Raw genomic sequence first — 20,888 nt, 5'->3', positions numbered from 1 at the left:
TGACCTCCTTTTCCCCCCAACTCGGAAATCAGAATTCAGAACTTGGAATTCAGACCTTGCACTTTGAAATTCAGAATTTGGAATTCAGAATATTGAATTCGGAACTGGAAATTTGGAATTCAGAACTCAGAGTTCAGAATTTGAAACTTAGGAACTCAGAATTCAGAACTTTGAATTTGGAATTCTAAACTCACAATTTGTTACTCAGAATTTCTCATTTAGGATTCAGAACTCAGAATTCGGAGCTCAAGAATTTGGAATTCTGAACTCGGAATTAGAATTTGGAATTCAGAAAGAATGGCTAAGAATTCTTATCAGAGACAAATGAATTGTTCTTCTGTTGGATGAGAAGTAAGAGGAACTCTTAAGGCTCGTACACACGATCGGACTTTTTGACAACAAACATGCAAATTAGCTGTTTTGGAGCAACATCCGACCGTGTGTATGTTCCATCGGACAAACTTTTGCGGGCCCCCTCCTCCATTTATAATATAAGCATGCATGTGTATGCTACTGTCACTTTAAAGTGGAAAGTTAGTCAGAAAATTAGGTCCTGCTAGATCACTTAATGCTGGCCCCTTTGCAGGTATAGCTATATAAAACAATAAAAATAAGTGTTTATACTGTTTAAAATCCAGTAATACACTGTCTCACCCTGCTCTGCACATACTCAAGTGCTATCAATTTTTAGGCATTTTTAGGCACTGGCTAATTTGTAGAGGCCAATCTGCTGACATCCTTAAAGCTGAATGAAACCCTACTATCTTTTACAGCCAAGGAAGCTGATACTGTTTGATCTGCAACTGCCATGGTGCTGCGCATGTAATCAGTTATGACACAAGTCATTAGATGGTTTAATAGTTTGGATGAGGACACAAGGAAATGTAACTGTTAGCAATCCCTGTTTATGTAAACCGTTAAATCGATGGGTTTAGTTCCACTTTATGATTTACTGCTGTTCAGGGGCTCTGTACTTCAAGAAAATGGCAGCCTCTAGCAAGAAGAAACAGGAACAATGCTATGAGCAATTTACAGCACACACAAATTTTGGTAGCATAATTAATAATGTGGATGGTATGTTCACTGCTAAAGATCATTATTTTTTATCAAGTTGCTATGTGTAACGGTCTGCTTTAAGTCAGTTAAAGTATATCTAAATCCTCATGCTGAAAAAAATATGCCTCACCTTTTCTAGTTTTCTTTCTTCCACTCTCCCTCTTTATCAGCCCTCAGAAAAGATCATTTAAAGTAGAACTCCGGGAAAATTTTTTTACATATCCTTGTTGCTGATCTCCTACCTTCACCAACTATGCCATCCTTCTTCTGAGCTCCGTATTTCCTCTGCAATAGATGACAGAGCGGAGATCTCAGGCTGTGACAGAACTTGTATGTGAGATGCCGTTCGCCGTACCGTCCCAGCTCCCGTACCTGCATTGGAACATTGCGCTGTCTATCACAATGCTGGTCCAGGAGGTGGTACGTTACGGTGATCAGTGTTTTCACATATAAGATCTGTCACAGCCCGAGATCCCCGCTCTGTCGTGATTTCTTGTAATGATCTCTGTTCTGCACATATGGTCACTGATAAGCTGCACTGGTGGGCACTGATGAAATCGCACTGATGGGCAATGATAAGCTGCACTGGTGGGCAGTGATGAGACCGCACTGATGGGCAGTGATGAGACCGCACTGATGGGCAGTGATGAGACCGCACTGATGGGCACTGATAAGCTGCACTGATGGACAATAATGAGACCGCACTTGTGGGCACAGTTGAGACCACAATGGTGGGCATAGATGAGACTGCGCTGATGGGCATAGATGAGACCGCACTGATAAGCTGCACTGGTGGGCACAGATGAGACCGCACTTATGGGCACTGCTAAACTGCACTGAGGCTGCACTGATATACTGCACTAATGGGCACTTAGGATGCACTTATGGGCACTGATAAGACTGCACTGATAAGCAGTGGACACCATCCACTGCTTTACTGACACCGTCTACTGTCAAATATCTGTAGGAGGTGTTTCCACCATCCTTGCAAAGTTTGCAGTCATTTTTTTATGTCTTACTTCAGTGTCATGTGTATTATATGTGATGTTACATATCACAAAGACCTGTATTGTGCTAATATTGAAGTTTATTGAGATCTCCATACATTACAGAGTTCCACCATTATTTTGTTATTGATTATTAAATTAGAGCTGCACTTTTTTGTTTTTTTCTCATGCTGAAATTTACTTGTGCCACATGTTGATGTAGAGCATCATGGCATGGCTCTTTCTTTCTGTGTTGCGGCTAGGGATGTGCTCATATACACCATACAAGAATTGATTGCTGCTAGAAAGATATCAATGTTAAAGCAGGAAGAGGAATATTTCTAATGCTGAATTAAAGCAGAGTACAGTGTTTATAATATATAATTATGGGACGTGTCTACAGTTCATTAATGATTACATAAAGTAAGGGCAATATGTTTAGATCCTGTTGTGGCTGGAGGAGGAGAGCACAAACATGCTTTGCATTTATAGGGCTGTAACCTATCTATGCTGCTGTGTGTTACTGAGTAGTGTGGCTGTCTGCCTACTGAATGAGGGACGTGATATATGTTGAAGAGGGCTTGTTCACATTTAAAGTAGAACTTCAAACATTTTTTTATCTTTCCATCTATTAAATCTTCTGCCCTTGTTGCTTTAACTTTGAATAGTAAAACATTTTTTCCTGCCAGTAAATAGCTTATACAGCCAACTTCTTGTTTCTTGTCTGGAAAAAAGCCTAGGCTTATGACTAGGGGTGCAACGGATCGAAAAACTGATCGGATCGCTCCTCGGATCAGAGTCACGGATCGGATCATTTGTCGGATCAGATAAAAAAAAAAAAAAAAAGACGAGATAAATCCGGAGTCTTAGATTTCACAGTTATTTTCAACACAAAACGGAGCTTATATGCTTAAATACAGTATTTGTAAATCCGACAGACTGTTTAGATGTTAAATTTTAAAAGAAGCAGCAAACCTGCTGACCTTACATGGCTGCTAATGTGACAGAACACCTCTGATTTTCACATTTAACTAAGACATGTCACTTCCTGATGAGACAGCGGTCGCCGCCGGGTGTACCAAGATGGCCGCTGCTCCGGAGCTAGGCCGAAGCCACAGCCTTTCCTATGACCGAGGCAGCAGAGCGCTCCGCGGATCGCGTGGTGTGCAGATCCGAACAGGTTGACCTGTTCAGATCACGGATCGGTGACGATCCGTTGCACCCCTACTTATGACATTATGCACAGCTCTTTCTCTCACCCTCTTGAGAGTTTTCCAGGAAGGGAGGGGGGATGAGTCATAAGAGAGCTAATGAGAGCTGCAGAGCTGGAGGTGTGCCTCTGTGTGACTGTGTAACTCCAAGAAGCGAAAAGGTAGCAGCTTCAGCTGCCCACAGTTAAAATGGATGCAGTCAGATCTTAGTGGAGGGAGATTTCTGCAGCGTATTTGGCAAGGACAGAATCACAGTATATATAAAATAATATGCAAAATGGTTGGAGAAAAGCTTCAGAATGGCAATGATGTTTTTATTACAAATTATGTGAGCAGACTGCAGTTCCTCTTTAACCATTTGACGCCCGCCCTATTACAAAATGACGGCGGCAAAGTGGTTTGATATTCCTGACCGGACGTCATATGACTTGATCAGGATATCGAGCCGCTGCGCGCCCCCGGGGGCGTGCATCGCGGCGATCGTTGTTGCGGGGTGTCCGTCTGACACCCTGCAACACCAATCTAGGTAAAGATTCTCAGACGAAGACTCTTTACCACGTGATCAGCCGTGTCCATTCACGGCTGATCACAATGTAAAAAGGAAGAGCCGGTGATCGGCTTTTCCTCACTCGCGTCTGACAGATGCGAGTAGAGGAGAGCCGATCGGCTGCTCTCCTGACAGGGGGGGTCTGTGCTGATTGTTTATCAGTGTCGCCTATCAGTGCCCATCAGTGGCAACCAGTGCCACCCATGAGTGCCCATCAGTGCCGCCTATCAATGCTCATTAGTGCTGCATATCAGTGCCACCCATCAGTGCCGCCTACCAGTGCCCATCAGTGCCGCATATCAGTGCCCATCGTCAGTGCCACCTCATCGGTGCCGCCGTATCAGTGCCTGTCGGTGCCGCCTTATCAGTGCCCATCAGTGAAAGAGAAAACTTACTTATTTACAAATTTTTTAGCAGAAACAAAAGCAAAACTTTTATTTTTATCAAGATTTTGGGTCTTATTTTATATGTTTAGCAAAAAATAAAAACCGCAGGTGATCAAATACCACCAAAAGAAAGCTCTATTTGTGGGAACAAAATGATAAAAATTTTGTTTGGGTACCGTGTAGCATGACCTCTGAATTGTCATTCAAACTGCAACAGCACTGAAAGCTGAAAATTGGTCTAGGCAGGAGGGTGTCTACGTGCCCTGTATTGAAGTGGTTAACATGTACAGGCCTAGTGTACCTTCCCACATTCACTCCAAGTCCAATCCCAAAGATTCTTGGGAAATGTAGTTTGATTACAGTGTAGAGGGAGAGAGAGGTGAAGCTAAGATTCAATCGGTGTTCTAACAGCTCCTCGTTGGCAGAATACATGTTGCATTTTTTGAATTGCAGAGCTTTCCTGAAAATTAAATTAGACTTTTCTCTTCAACGGTAGGGAATTTCACAAATGTGTCACCTGTTTAGTGTTTTGTGTGGGGGGGAATGTACTAATGGGGGATTTTTTGCCAATCCCTGCTTTAAAAATGTTGCCCTTGCACTTCTGCCAATAGGGTGACAATGCGGCCTTTAAAAGAACTTCATGAAGCAGCATAATTATCAATCCTCTGTGTGTGATCCTGAGTAGATATACACTTCCAGGTCTCTGTTCAAGTCCCCAAACAGTTCCCAGCAGTGTACCACATCACTGCATCTTGCAATGCACAGCCTCTGAAAGTATTAGTTGTACAAAACGGATGCATGCGGCACATGCAGCATTATTGACACTGTGTAGCCAGGGAGATTGAACAGGACAGAGCCCAATACCATGCCTTCATAAGTGTTGTCTGAGGTAGCCTCTTCAATTGGTTTCATAATTGGCTCAGCCCTGTATAGAGGGGGGTATGTGACTCACCTCCCTTGCTTCTGAGAGACATGGGGATTGATCCAGATCTGTCACATAGAGGTGGGAAGAGTGTCATTAGCTCTGTGAAAGCTCCAACCAGAGCGACTCAGAAATTACATGGTTATGAAGGAAAATGAATCTGTGTTTCTTGGAAGGGAGCATTAATACAAACCTGCTGCTTTGACCTGCATAGGTAAAGAATGGGTTTGCTTTAGATAATTTCCTTAACAACCAACATTATCTCATATAGTATAACATTTGGATCCTTTAGGACAGGGATATGCAATTAGCAAACCTCCAGCTGTTGCAGAACTACAAGTCCCATGAGTCATAGCAAGACACTGACAGCCACAAGCATGACACCCAGAGGCATGATGGGACTTGTAGTTTTGCAACAGCTGGAGGTCTGCCAATTGCATATCCCTGCTTTAGGATCACAAGAAAAGAAACACTCGGCATAGAAACTTAGGCTCCATTCACATTAGCGCATCTCTAAAAATGCTCAACTTTCAGTGCAATTTTGGAGCGTGACTTTGAAGCGATTTTTGGATCAACTTTGATCCGACTACATTCTCTTGACCCAAGTCGCATCAAAAGACACAGTAAAGTAGTGCAGGCACCTTTACAAAGTCGCTGCAACTTTAGGTGGCACCAATTTAAACGGGCTACAACTTGTCATGCGAATTTGATGTCCAAAGGCGCATGACAAGTAGCACAAGTGTGAATGGAGCCTCTGACCATTTCTTATTTACTAACACAGTGAGCATGGTGTCTTCGAGGTAGAAAAATTATGTCATCTTAAGAACACAAATGTTTAGGCAAAGATTAGTATCAGGTCACAAAGCCTTAACCATACCACTAATGTCTTACAACACTGTCCCCTTTGGCACAGCAAGTCCTAAATAGAATTCTTTGATCTATCTTTGAGAATGTCAATGTTATCCTCCTGCTCTCCAGTTACATGGCTACAGCTATATGACTCCCTTTTTTCATAATGCATTTTTAATAAAATATTCTTTAAGGATGCATTTTCCTGTCAGGCTACATATGCTTTAAGTAAAGAAAAAAATGATCTCAAGGGGTAAAGCCAGAAACGTCCACAGTGTATGTAATGCATAGATCAAAAGAATTGATGAATAAAGAACACTGCTTAGATTATACCAATCCAGAGATGCCTGCGGAGATGTTTATTTTATTTCCAGCTTCACCTCATTCCATAATAAATTGTATTTTGATTAAAATACAATATAAGCTGGATTATGATTAAATGTTTGCAAAAGCCCAGCTGTATGTTAAGTGAAATTCTGTACGCCAGCACTATCTAATGCTAGGGATAAAACAAGTATAAATGCCCATTTTGTTTAGAACTTCAACAGCACGTTACTTTCTGTCTGTTTTGATTCTTGGTGTAGGGCATACAGAAATGAAAGTGTTACTAAGCCCACAACAGTAAAATCAGCCTGTATATGCAGTAAGGCTGGGTTCACACCTATGCAAATTGGATGTGGGTTTCACTACATCCAATTCGCATAGCAGGAGAATATGACCAGCTCTCTATGGAGCCGGTTCACATGTCTCAGGGACGGCTGCGGAGCGCACTGCACAGAAACGCTGTTCGTCTTTGCCTCCGTTTCAGGGCCAAATTCAGGCAAAGATTCTGCCCTGATTCGTCCCTGAATACAAGTATTCATGCAAATGCTTATTATCGGCATGGATACCGGTATTGGTATAATGCTAATTAAAACAACATAAAAAAATAAAGTGTGCACCATAAATTACCTTCTCCACAGTCTTTACAGTTTGTGCTCATTCTTCCAGGATGAGTGATGCTGGATAACAAGGACCTACTCTGACGGAGAGGGGGGTTCTCCAACAGTCCCTGAGAGATTATTCAAAAGAAATGACTAGAGCTGGGTTTTTTACTTCTCGGATGCCTAATCACAGCCAGCAGCCTTCTACCCTAGGTGTATACAATGTGGCTCATCAAGCCCACCACCAGTGTGCTTGTGTGTGTTAGAGCTGCACGATTAATCTTTAGGAATCATTATCACAATTTTTTTCCCCGTTGCAAACTTGACAAAGTATTTCCGATTCTTTCTATGCAGAGAATTCTCTCTGCTCTGCTAAAGCCGACAGCCATCAAAAGAAAGGGAAAAAAAACTGAACCACAACATTCTTTAGCAGTGGAACCCAAGTATAAACAATGTAACGATTTGTCCTTTAGATCAAAGGAATACACTTTGGTGTGTAAATGAGGGAAGTTTAAACACTTAAACTCGAAACCTTTTTCTGACATTTGTTGGTTTCAAGTTAAAATCTTTTTTTTTTTTTTTTTGCTAGAAAATTACTTAGAACCCCCAAACATTATATATTTATATTAGTAGAGACCCTAGAGAATAAAATGGTGGTTGTTGCAATATTTTATGTCACACTGTATTTGCGCAGCAGTCGTTCAAATGCAATTTTTGGGAAAAAAATTACACTTTAATGAATAAAAAAAAAACTAACCAGTAAAAGGTAGCCCATTTTTTTTTGTATAATGTGAAAGATTTTACGCTGCACGAATCGTGATCTTTTTATTCTAAGCAAAAAAAATTGCGATTCTCATTTTGGCCAGAATTGTGCAGCTCTAGTGTGTGTATAGACATTTCCCTTTAAAACAGACATCACTTTGTCTTTAATAATGTTTCTTTGGACAGCGAAATTCTCTTGACTCACAAGATACTGCACCTGGCTGTTAAAACGGGCCAAGACAATATCACTTTGGTGTTAGTGGTGATGGTATAAATATCTATACACAGAGTTAAGCTGAGCAATGAAGTTAGTATAGCGAATAACAACTCTGACTGCCACGCGGCATGTAACACTACTTGGTTTTGTCATACTGTTTTGATCATGTAGTATTTGTTCTTTAGCCAGAAGTACCTGCTATTTACAGTATATACAAGCATATATGTAATTGTGTTAACAGAAACACTGAAAGAAATGGGTGATTAAAGAAAGGGAGAATTGATACATTTATTTTAATGAAAGAAACCAACTGCATATTTGCAGCTAGGTACCCCTACCCATTTACCTAAGGAAAGTGTGTCAATAATAAAACACACTACACAGGTTTTTAAAGTAATTTATTAGACAGCTCGGGGGGGGCTGGGGGTCTTCCGGCTTCGGGGGTCTTCTTCCGACTTCGGGGGTCCCTCCAGTTCCTCTTCTCCCGGCGTCCGGTTGTTCTTCTCCGCTCTCTCTGGCCTCTTCTCCCGGTGTTCCAGTTCATCTGCCGGCTCCTCCGCTGTCTTCATGCCGCTCTTTTGCCAGCGGAGGCCCAGACCTCTGGGCTTCTTGACTTCTTGGCTTCTTCTCTTCTTCCAATGTTGATACGACGGTCTCTCTGGCTGGAGAGCATTCCAGCCAGAGAGACCGTGTCAACATCGGAAGAAGAGAAGAAGAGAAGAAGCCAAGAAGCCCAGAAGCCCGTCCTCCGCTGGCAAAAGAGCGGCATGAAGACAGCGGAGGAGCCGGCAGAAGAACTGGAACACCAGGAGAAGAGGCCAGAGAGAGCAGAGAAGAACCAACCGGACGCCGGGAGAAGAGGAACCGGAGGGACCCCCGAAGTCGGAAGAAGACCCCCAAAGCCGGAAGAAGACCCCCCCGTCTAATAAATTACTTTAAAAACCTGTGTAGTGTGTTTTATTATTGACACTTTTTCCCTAGGTGAATGGATAGGGGTACCATGTACCCCATACTCATTCACATAGGGTGGGGGGCTGGTATCTGGGGGCCCTCTTATTATAGGGGGCTCCCGGATTCCGATAAGCCCCCAGCCCGCAGACCCCGACAACCAACGGCCAGGGTTGTCGGGAAGAGGCCCTTGTCCTCATCAACATGGGGGCAAGGTGCTTTGTGGTGGTGGGGCCCCACAGGGCGCCCCCTGCCCCAAAGCACACCCCCCCCCATGTTGAGGGCATGCGGCCTGGCACGGTTCGGGGGGGGGGGGGCGCTTGCTCGTCCCCACCCCCTTTTCTGACCGACCGGGCTGTGTGCTCGGATCGGGGTCTGGTATGGATTCTAGGGGCGACCCCACACCGTTTTTTCGGTGTAGGGGGTTCCCTTTAAAATCCATGCCAGACTTAAGAGCCTGGTATGCCCCACGACGGGGCTCGCAAGGTGTCAATCTCGCCGATAAAACCGATTTATCGGCGAGATTGACTTCATTTTCTAGTCCCGTCGTACCTGAGTCACGTTCAAAATGAACGGACTTGTCCGTGTGTGGGCAAGTCCGTTCATTCTGAAAATCCGCCGTAACTCCGGCGAAAGTCCGTCGGAGAGACGGGCGGACCTAGCCTGCCGGAAAGTCCAGTCGTGTCCGGTCGTGTGTAGGCAAGTCCGTCCGTTCGGGTAGTCCGCCGGAAAGTCCGGCGGAAAGACCGTCGGACCAAGTCTGCTGGAAAGTCCGCTCGTGTGTATGAGGTATTATAGGACAGTCAGAGGAGAATGATAACTCCCTCTGCAAGTTTTAACCAATGCTTGGCTGGACACTCTAATGCCCCGTACACACGGTCGGACTTTGTTCGGGCATTCCGACAACAATATCCTAGGATTTTTTCCGACGGATGTTGGCTCAAACTTGTCTTGCATACACACAGTCACACAAAGTTGTCGGAAAATCCGATCGTTCTAAACGCGGTGACGTAAAACACGTACATCGGGACTATAAACGGGGCAGTGGCCAATAGCTTTCATCTCTTTATTTATTCTGAGCATGAGTGGCACTTTGTCCATTGGATTTGTGTACACACAATCGGAATTTCTGACAACGGTTTTTGTTGTTGGAAAATTTTATATCCTGCTCTCAAACTTTGTGTGTCGGAAAATCCGATGGAAAATGTGTGATGGAGCCTACACATGGTCGGAATTTCTGACAACAAGGTCCTATTACACATTTTCTGTCGGAAAATCCGACCGTGTGTACAGGGCATAAGTGTCCATAAGACACACAGAGCTGTGGCTTGGCCCACCCCCACCCTCTCCTCATTGGCTCACTGGCTGTGATTGACAGTAGTGGTTGAACGGAAAAAAAAAACGATTATGCCCCGTACACACGGTCGGATTTTCCAACGGAAAATGTTCGATGGGAGCTTGTTGTCGGAAATTCCGACCGTGTGTAGGCTTCATCTGACATTTTCCATCAGAATTTCCATCACACAAAATCTGAGATCTGGATCTCAAATTTTAATACAACATATAACAAATCCGTTGTCGTAAATTCCGATCATGTGTACACAATTCCAACGCACAAAGTTCCACGCATGCTCGGAATCAAGCAGAAGGAGCCGCACTGGCTATTGAACTTCATTTTTCTCGGCTCGTCGAACATGTTGTACGTCACCGCGTTCTTGGCGATCGGAATTTCCGACAAGATTTGTGTGACCGTGTGTATGCAAGACAAGTTTGGGCCAACATCCGTCGGAAAAAATCTATGGATTTTGTTGTCGGAATGTCCGATCGTGTGTACGGGGCATTCAGGCTTTAATCATTCTCAACAATAAAAACAATTAGCTGAAGCTAATTTGACAACTAAAGTGTCCCTTGCTGATACCTTGAAGCGCTATTCATTGCCAGACTTTGCTGCTTTTATGCCTCCCTAAAATGACCTATACGTTAATACTAAATAAATAAATAAATAAATAAATAAATAAATAAAATCATCCCTGCTGCTACCCTCAACAATTCTGTTGCCGACATTGATAATAAAATGTACAAGATAAGGAAAAAAGGTTTACAGTTGCATATGTTGATTTCTCGTTTGTGGCCATGTATAATTACTTATTATCATAACATACCATCAGATTTAAACCACGAATATTTACCTGCTAAGTAAGTGGGGGGGGAAGGGTGTAGCTAGCAAGGGCAAGTCTGATGTGCTAAAGGTCTGCTTGGTGTATAAGTGTTGTAGGGAATGGAGAAAAAGCTAAAAAAAAAAAAATAGAAGATGGGGAGAGATGGTGGTGTAGAGAGAGAATGGGGTTATAAGGATGAGAAGAGGGAAAGTGAATGGGGAGGATAATGTATCAACCTTCAGTGGCCTAGCGGGAGTGATCTGTAATTCACAAGCTCTCATCAAAGCCTGGTACACACTAACCGTTTTTTCTTTTGTTTAACCCAGTGGACTGAATGAAAAAAAAAATGAAGAGCTCAGGAGGAGCCGCTGTACTAACTATCCAATGTTAGTACAGCAATCTACCCTGCTGTGCTATTGTGTTCTGACAGGGGGACGGCCCAATCCAGAACACACATTGGCTGAGAGTGCTGATTGAGTGCCGATTGGCAGACCTTTTTCAGTCATGCCCCTATGACAGGACGAAAGGCAGGTTTCTGTCGGACCGGCCGCCATACACACAGGCCGCCATTCAGCCCATGTGGCCCTTAAAGGTCCATGCACACTGGGGCTAAAAAATGCTGTGTCTATGGGAGTTTTGTGTTTTGCCTGTAGAAACAGCTCAATGTTATCCTATGTGTTCACCCTATGTGTCCATTAAGATGTTTAGAGGCATATTTTAAACTCTGTGTTTAGAGATAGAAACAAAAAACCTTCTGATTTGCGTTTTTCAGAGGAGTTTTCTGACAGAAACGCTAAACGCTCTTAAGCACCTGTACAAAAATGATTTGAACGTTTTTTTTCTGCGAAAAGAACTTGCATTTTCTTGAGCCCAGTGTGCATAGACCTTAAGTATGATTGTAAGTGAGCCCATAATTTGAACAAGATGACCAGGCATACATGAATCTCTCCATTCACTTATAACCTGCCACAAGTTTTCAGTATGTATTATGTCATCTAGTTCATGAATCTGTTTAGTGATGAATGGGGATGTTTGCATTCTCCAGTGTCTGGAGATGGTAGGTCAAGCTGATGGAAGAAAGTGTCATAAGACATCTTTTTTGGCTCATGTAACTCCGTAACAAGACAGTACAGTGATTGTCTGGGTAACAAGGATTTGGAATTCGGTGAGTAGAACTAATGCCGCGTACACACGGGCGGACTTTTCGACCGGACTGGTCCGACGGACTTTCCAAAGAACAGACTTGCCCACACACGATCACACTAAAGTCCGACGGATTTGTACGTGATGACGTACAACCGGACTAAAATAAGGAAGTTGATAGCCAGTAGCCAATAGCTGCCCTAGCGTCGGTTTTAGTCTGTCGGACTAGCATACAGACAAGTGGATTTTTCGACCGGACTCAAGTCTGTCGGAAAGATTTGAAACATGTTTTATTTCTAGATCCGTCGGACTTTTGGGAAAAAAAAGTCCGCTGGAGCCCACACACGATCGAATTGTCCGACGGAGTCCGGTCCGCCGGACCAAGTCTGCCGGAAAGTCCACTCGTGTGTAAGCGGCATAAGTGATAAAAATTCCCGAATAAACAAGTCAAAGAGCTGTCAAAATTAATGCAGTTTTACAACTAAGCTACACAAATTTGTCCTAAAACGTAATAGCCAACAGTCACAGATGTAACTCAATAAAACAATTCGAGAATACCTATTTGATTTTTAAGTCCTTCATTTAGTACAAAATACAGTGTGCAAAGTGTATCAGCTCAAAGCAACCAATCAGAAACAATCTCTTCACGGATTTAACTGCAAACTCAAACAGAAATTGCTGTATTTTTTGGCACTTTCCACGTCTTCGTTGGTTTATACACGTTACTGAAACAGTCCAGTCGTATGCACGTGTTGAAACATCTACTTCAAATAGCTACAATTGTGAGATGCCATCAAGGTAATTAGTGTGGTTTGGCTGGCAATGAATGGCTGACAAATACAGGAGCTGGCACACAGCATCCTCTGTCCTAATCTAGCTCTTGCTTTATCTAACAAGCATAACAGATGAAACCAGAATTTCTTCACCAGGTTCATAACACAGATCACTAGTACAATGTATACAGACAGTACATGGGAAGAAGTGCATGTCATGGCAGTACATGGTTTAAAGCAAACTGGTTCTAGAAGCAACATATGTGATTCATGACCCATAAACCTTGCAGTAATATGAATAAATATTACCTAAAATCCTTAGTATTTACATTTGGAATTCAGCTACTTTAATATTTTCATTACTTTTGAATTTGTAGCTTTCCTTAAAATAAGGTAATTGGTAATCTTGCTATCAGGACCGTACCTTCCATGAGGTCAGCTGAAGTGGCTGCTCAGAGAGGTATGGTGGGGAAGATGGGGGCAGCACTTAGGTTGGGTTGCTCTGGTCTCAGTGCTGTTCAGTAAGGCTAAGCCTGGTAAAACCACAGTGATGACCGCTACTGCACCTGTGTGGGTGTGACAGGGCACAGATAATTTTACTCAGTGATGCCGAGCATACGCGTTTTTTATAGGTTCTGTGTCACTGAGCTGTCTGCCTGGGGGTTTACGGAATCGCACACACAGAGGCATCACTACTGCCGCCCAATTTAGCCATTTGTGCTGCAAGGGGGCAGGCATCATTAATCCCCAACAGACTCTTGTCTATCAAAAGGGTCCTTTTTCAGGCCCTTCCTATTACAGCCCTGGTGCCCAACCTACAGCCTGGGGGCCACATGCTCCTAATGCACTTGATGCTCAGCCTTTAGTTTGTAGAGCGATGGCCACTTAAGTGATTTGGTAACCAGTCGCTGGCAACAATTAACCGCCCCCAAACCGCAATTGTAAACGAACCCTTATTATTCAGAACCTATTGCTTTGACACTGATGTGCTGCAGTTTACCGGCACCATGGGTGTAGAGCAGCGCATCTCCGGCCTTCCTACGGGTTAGCTGTGGTTTACCATAAACTTCTATTACATCTTACAGATGTGGTAGACTTTCTGAAAGCGCACTAATTCCGCAGGATATAATAGAAGTCTATGGCTCAGTGCAGCTAACCTGCAGGAAAGCCCCAGATAAACTGCGCTGCACCTGCAGATCAGTGTGAAAGCAGCCTAAAAGTTGTTATTAACCCTTTAATGGGTGCTACTATGCCTATTGCAAAAGCTTTTATGGCCAGTGTATGCGATGTTTAACCACTTGCTGACCGCCTTCTGCAGATATACTGCGGCAGGGCGGCTCAGCTACCATTAAGGGGGTAAATCCTTCCGGGGCTGAAGTGGTTAATACACTCAACTTTTCCTCTTGCAGCTGCTGCTGACATTCATCAGGTTGCTAGAGAGAATTATAGGGGGAGTGTACTTGGTATTTCTCCGCCTGAGACAGGAGTCAGCGCAATAGAGGAAGAATTAGCTTATGCTTCTGCTCCCTCCGCAGGTGACTGCTCGCTCTGCTGCTGGCGTCGGCTCACTGCACTCTGATGTTCTGGGATGGCAGGTCAGCAAGCCCAGATCTAGTCCTATTGCAAATTAAATGTTATTCAAGTAAGGCCCATCTATGCCACCTTGCATTGCAATAATGCATGCACCACAACTAGGGCTGTGTACTGTGTTCAGAGAAGCGGAACTGGCTCTTTTCACAGGATTCAGATCACTGAATAGATTCAGTCACTTCACCTGCCTGTGTGACAGGTGCAGCAGCCTGACAGGGACTTCAGTAATGCTGAGCCTGTGGTTTTACCAGGCTGAACATTTCTGAGCTGCACTGGGACTGAAGTGACGTCTTGCACTGTGCCTTCATGAGTGCCGCCAAAGGCAGATGTCTTATTTGACCTCATTAAGTAAAATCCTTCTTCCTACATCTTTCATGTTCTTTCATGAAAACGCACATTATATAGAGCTCTATGGTAATACGCCTAAAACGCAACTGGCCCTTAAAGTGGTTCTAAAGGCTAAGGCTAGGTTCACATATGTACGGCCGCGGTTTCCAGCATGGGGTCCGGTGCGTTCCTGTTCACCAGTTTAGGTGTGATTCAGGTCCAAACTTTTGCCTGAATCCGCACCTGAACCGGACCCAAAAACACACAGGAATTCGCACCGTGGCCATCCCAGACATGTGTGAACCGACTCCATTGAGAGCCGGTCACACTTGCACGTCATGCGAATTGGATGGGGTGAAAACCCCATCCAATTTGCACATATGTGAACCCAGCCTAAGTGTTTTTTTTTAATTAATGCATTTTCTGCATCAAGGTAAAAAACTCCCTGCTACTTGCTCCCCTCTTCCCCATCACTAAACACCTGACTCTTCTCAGGATCCAGTGCTGTCCCATCTGCAGCCCGCTCTCCTCTCTTCTTGCTCTCACAAGAAACACAAGTAGCTGTGGGAGCCATAGGCTTATTTTAATATAAAAACATCATTTTTATTTTAATTTTAAAAAAAATTACTTTAGGGCTCTTTTACACCGATCTGTTTTTGATGCATTTTTGGGTTATAAAAGCAACAGAAAAATGCATGAAAATGTATCCCTTTAAATCTTATGGAACTCTTAACACCAGTGTGCTGCATTTTTAAAAGTCAAGCATGAAAAATGTTTGGTGTGCTTTTTAAAGGTGCACCAAAAATGCATCTCACATTGAATTCTACAGAAAACACATCAAAAACACACCTGCGTTGTGTTTTTTGAGTCACAAGTCCAAGTTTTACAGGTGCATGATTGGAGTCAGGAGTCCAGAAAACGTGGTAAAAACACATATGCATTTTTACCCGTAATTTCAATGCAGCAGTGTGAAAGCAGCCTTAATACCGGTTTAAAGTGAAATTCCAGGCTCTAACTAATTACGTTTGGTATACAAATTTCCCCTTGGAAAATGGGACTTTTTAGGCACAGATTGTGAAACAGTATATGTTTATAAAAAAGTTTTATTTATCAAAAAAAAAAAAGTTGTGTCGTAGAGAGTAGCACATAGTTATAAAAACATTAATGGTTTGGTTTTTGTACAAAACACAAGAAATGCATATAATACCCAAACATTTGAACATATAACAAAATATGAAAACATAAAACACAATCGTATTTCCTACGCGTTACGGAGTATAATAAACTCCTTCTTCAGGGACAGTTTGATACGTAGTTTAAAGTTTTAATTATAATCTAAAAATACTAAAGAAATCTTTAGTAAACATTATATATCCAATAAGCATTCATAGTTTCAAAAACTGGCAACAGATGGACAAGGCAAAAAAACACAAATAGGTCAAATTATTCACATACTCACATGTACATAAATGAGTAGGGTCCAAAGTAATGAACAAAGAAGCCAGATGGCCATACTGGGTAGATGGAGAGAAAAAGAGTAGAGAAAATATTATCTCCTCACTCCGGAGAGAGGCAGACACAGTGATCCCCCGTGTGCAAACCGGGACCGGCTCAGCAAGGAAAACTGGGGGTGAAAAAAGCACATATAAATTGGCCAGAACGTCAGACAATGCGCTCCAATGGGGTTACAGTGTATATTGGCAGGGATAAATAATGGCATAAAAGCACATGTATATTACTGAAAAAAACCCCAAAGAGAGCACTATACCTGGAACAATGATGTAACCGGTAACAGGAGGCAGATTAGGTGAAGTGCTTCAAAACATCCCCTATTTTTTAATATAGGAGAGGAGGGATGAGATGTGGAGCCAATGCGTGGAAAGCTGCTAGGTGCACACAGACAAATATAGTCAGTGGCTGGGATGCCTAGGAATAATTCCACAGTAGTTCAGCCTTTTAGACTAACATCAAAAGCAATGTGATCTAGGGTACCAACCACTTCACTCTCTCTTCCTCCCACATTATTTTCTAATCTACATTATTTTTATTTCATTAAAATGTTTTTTTTCATCTCCTTTTCCCTTTCTCCTTTTCTTTTTCGCTTTTCTTCTTTTTCTTCGTCTTTCCCCTTTCCTTTTCTTTCTCCTTCTTTGACCTCTGGGGATTGGGCATTAATTTGTGTTCCATTCTTATGTGCAATCCCGGAACGCGTGGGCCGTTTAGGCCCATGGATTTTGATTGTGTGAATTTTTCACCTCTCTACCCGCAGGCCAGTTCGGCATTTTTTGCGGTCCCTCATGTTGCTCGGGCTATGATGTAGGTCTGTACCTCCATCATTGGTGTCCTTTCTTTCCTAGACCCCTACGTTCAGTCAGGTGTATCTGATTGCGTTCCTGCCCACTGCGCAGATGCCGCCTCTACCCTGTAAGGATTGGTTCCCATCTTACTCTCCGCTGGGCATCGCAACCCCTCTGGGTGACCGCACATGTGTGTCGGTGGGAGCACGACGCATGATGTCACTCCGCTTAAGCCACCATCTTTGATGTGGGCAGGGGGTGACGCCGTGCCCCGCGCACTCGGGGGACTGTGATAGGCAGTCATAGGCAGGTGAGCAGTGATTGCGATCACCTTCACCTGTTACTGAGGTGGGTTACACCCATCAGCCCTATAAATCGGCAGCTTCCCATGGCTGAGATCCATTGGAGATTGATCAGAGAGGCACGACATTGGTGATTGTGTCTATGGAGTTTGGTGCCATTATCCCAACCTTACACCTATTCATAAGGTGTTTTTTGATTTGGAATCATTGTCTTTCTTGTTTCAAACACCTTCCTTTTTTGACTGCAGGGTGCTTTTGATGTTAGTCTAAAAGGCTGAACTACTGTGGAATTATTCCTAGGCATCCCAGCCACTGACTATATTTGTCTGTGTGCACCTAGTAGCTTTCCACGCATTGGCTCCACATCTCATCCCTCCTCTCCTATATGAAAAAATAGGGGATGTTTTGAAGCACTTCACCTAATCTGCCTCCTGTTACCGGTTACATCATTGTTCCAGGTATAGCGCTCTCTTTGGGGTTTTTTTCAATAATATACATGTGCTTTTATGCCATTATTTATCCCTGCCAATATACACTGTAACCCCATTGGAGCGCATTGTCTGATGTTCTGGCCAATTTATATGTGCTTTTTTCACCCCCAGTTTTCCTTGCTGAGCCGGTCCCGGTTTGCACACGGGGGATCACTGTGTCTGCCTCTCTCCGGAGTGAGGAGATAATATTTTCTCTACCCTCTTTCTCTCCATCTACCCAGTATGGCCATCTGGCTTCTTTGTTCATTACTTTGGACCCTACTCATTTATGGACATGTGAGTATGTGAATAATTTAACCTATATGTATTTTTTTGCCTTTTCCATCTGTTGCCATTTTTTGAAACTATGAATGTTTATTGGATATATAATGTTTACTAAAGATTTCTTTAGTATTTTTAGATTATAATTAAAACTTTAAACTACGTATCAAACTGTCCCTGAAGAAGGAGTTTATCATACTCCATAACGCGTAGGAAATACGATTGATTGTATTTTATGTTTTCATATTTTGTTACATGTTCAAATGTTTAGGTATTATATGCATTTCTTGTGTTTTGCACAAAAACCCAACCATTAATGTTTTTAGAACTATGTGCTACTCTCTACAACACAACTTTGTTTTTTTTTTTGATAAAAAAACTTTTTTTATAAACATATACTGTTTCACAATCTGTGCCTAAAAAGTCCCATTTTCCAAGGGGAAATTTGTATACCATTCAAATTAGGGATGCTGGACTAGCAAATAACAATCCTCCAATTTTTTTATATTTAACTAATTAAGTTTAAAATGGCTACCAAATCCACCCCTCCCCCAACTGTAACTATTATAACTACCCTGCAAAAAGAAGATACATATACTTACTTATTCTCAGGACACTCTGGTCTTGTCACGTGATTGGCTCCCAGCAGCAGCTTCAGGGGAGAGGAGAGGAGACAGCAACGACAACAGATGCCCATATAATAAGCCTATGGGTGAAGTCACCACCCAGACATTCCATCCATTGTTGGCACTCTCTCCTCTCCCCTGAAGCTGGCCACTGGGGAGATCACATGACTGGACCAAAGCGCCCTGAAAATAGGTTTGTATATGTACCTTCCTTCTACAGGGTAGTTGCGTTACGAGGGGGTGGGAGCAGTTCAGTTTTCGTTATTTAGAGCCTGGAATTCCACCTTAACCACTTGCTGACCGTGCTACAGCGCGGTTGTCCAGTTCTGGGAGGGCGTCTATTGACGTCCTCCCAGAACCTTGCATCGGGCGTGCTCTGTGATTGCTGTGTTCTTTGAAGACAACTGATCACAGATCGAGGTAAAGGGCCAATTACAGTGGCCCTTTAACATGTGATCAGCTGTGTCCAATCACAGCTGATCCCATATAAGCAAATGCTGTTTATCGGCATTACCTTTCCTCAGCGCTGTCACTGTGTGAGGAAAAGAAAGCCGATAACCGGCTATCCTGTGACAGCACACAATTACACTGATAATCAGGGCTCTGATGATCAGTGCCCTAAAGATCAGTGCAGCCCCATCAGTGCCAGTGTCCGCCAGTGCAGCATATGAGTGTCCATCAGTGCAGCCTATCAGTGCTGCCTCATCAGTGCAGCCTAACGGTGCCCATTGGTGCTGCCTTATAAGTGCAACATCATCAGTGCAACCTATTAGTGTCCATCAGTGCAGCCTCATCAGTGCCTATCAGTGCCCATCAGTGCAGCCTATGAGTGCAACCTATCAGTGCCCATCAGTGAAAAAGAAAAATTATTTATTTTCTAAATTTCCTAACAGAAACAAAGAGAAAGCCCTATCTGTCCCAAAAATAATAATAAAAATGAAATTTGGGTGCATTGTTGCATGACTGCGCAATTGTCATTCAAAGTGCAACAGCACTGAAAGCTGAAAATTGGCCTGGGCAGGAAGGGGGTGAAAATGGTTAAGAAAATGCACTAGGGTGGCATTTGACATGAATGGCACTTACACTGTGCGCTACCATCACTGTGTAATTTACCGCATATAACTGTGACATGGCGGCGTGAACTGGCTCTCATCATCAATGTGAAGATGACCTGTCAGGATTCATATGATCTCTGCATAGAGATACATAGTTCTATGTGATCCTCCAGTGTTTACCCAATAGCATGCAATAACAATAGTAAGTGACAATTTAGCAGATGGCACTTGCTATTTACATGGAGATCAGTCCATTCATGAATAGTCTGTAGATTGAACAAAGCCTAGAATAAAAACACATGCCCAATGTGCCCCCCCCCCCCCCTTCACCCACCACTATCACATACCAACCTGGAACAAACGTAGATGCTCCTAGGAGCGCCAACATCCAGCAGCAAACTTCCATGGTCAATGGCATGACAATGAAGGTGCTGAGAGTCTTGTGTCCAATGCCAAGTGTCCTCCCGGCGTCCACAATAATGTCCTTTCTAGTCAATAGGGACTTCCTGTTAGGAAATGGACACAAGTGGCACCATGGGTGCCCTGCAGTCCATAGTCTTGCTTTAGAAGACAATAGTGAGCCCCATGTGTGCTGTGCTTCATCTGACTTCTCCGGAGGTCCCCGGGCACGCCATATTCCCGGTCACAGCAGGGCAGGCTTTTCTTCTTCCACGCACTTCTCCTCAGCGAGTTATTGCGGAGATATTATTGTGTCTTCCCTCCCTCTGATAACAGTGTGGGATGTTCAGTGCTGTTGCAAATGAGCGGAGGAGTTGAGACTGGCAGCACGGCTAGATGGTGTACAAGTGTACAAGCCCGCCCAATTCCCGCCCTCAGCCACTTCTCGCTGTTGTGTCAGCCTGTGCACCTCAGACATTCCTCTAAATCACTGTCTTCCAGCCTGTCGGATCAAGACTTGCACAGTCTTCTAAAACTGAAGAAAAAAAAAAAATCATAGTACTGACAGCAAACACTATTTCCTCCCCTTCACAGAGCCCATGCATGAGTGACTGACTTTCCTCTCTGCTTGTTTGGCTGGGTGCCCTCATGACACAGT

The 20,888-nt window shown here is 43.4% G+C and overlaps 1 protein-coding gene across 1 annotated transcript in view; it reads right to left on the bottom strand.

Annotated features, from left to right (window-relative positions):
• NTN4 (netrin 4) overlaps positions 1 to 20,654 on the bottom strand; it is a 252,953-nt gene extending 232,299 nt beyond the window's left edge. The window contains exon 1 of the mRNA XM_073620153.1: positions 20,183 to 20,654. Within this exon, the coding sequence (XP_073476254.1) occupies positions 20,183 to 20,249 (67 nt within the window). The 5' untranslated portion in view covers positions 20,250 to 20,654. The remainder of the gene's footprint in view (positions 1 to 20,182) is intronic.
• Positions 20,655 to 20,888: the final 234 nt, after the last annotated feature.

Source organism: Aquarana catesbeiana, linkage group LG03 (genome assembly GCF_042186555.1).
Source record: "Aquarana catesbeiana isolate 2022-GZ linkage group LG03, ASM4218655v1, whole genome shotgun sequence".
NCBI lineage: Eukaryota > Metazoa > Chordata > Amphibia > Anura > Ranidae > Aquarana > Aquarana catesbeiana.
Note: the sequence above shows the minus strand (reverse complement) of the source record. Positions and strands in the feature narration are given on the sequence as shown.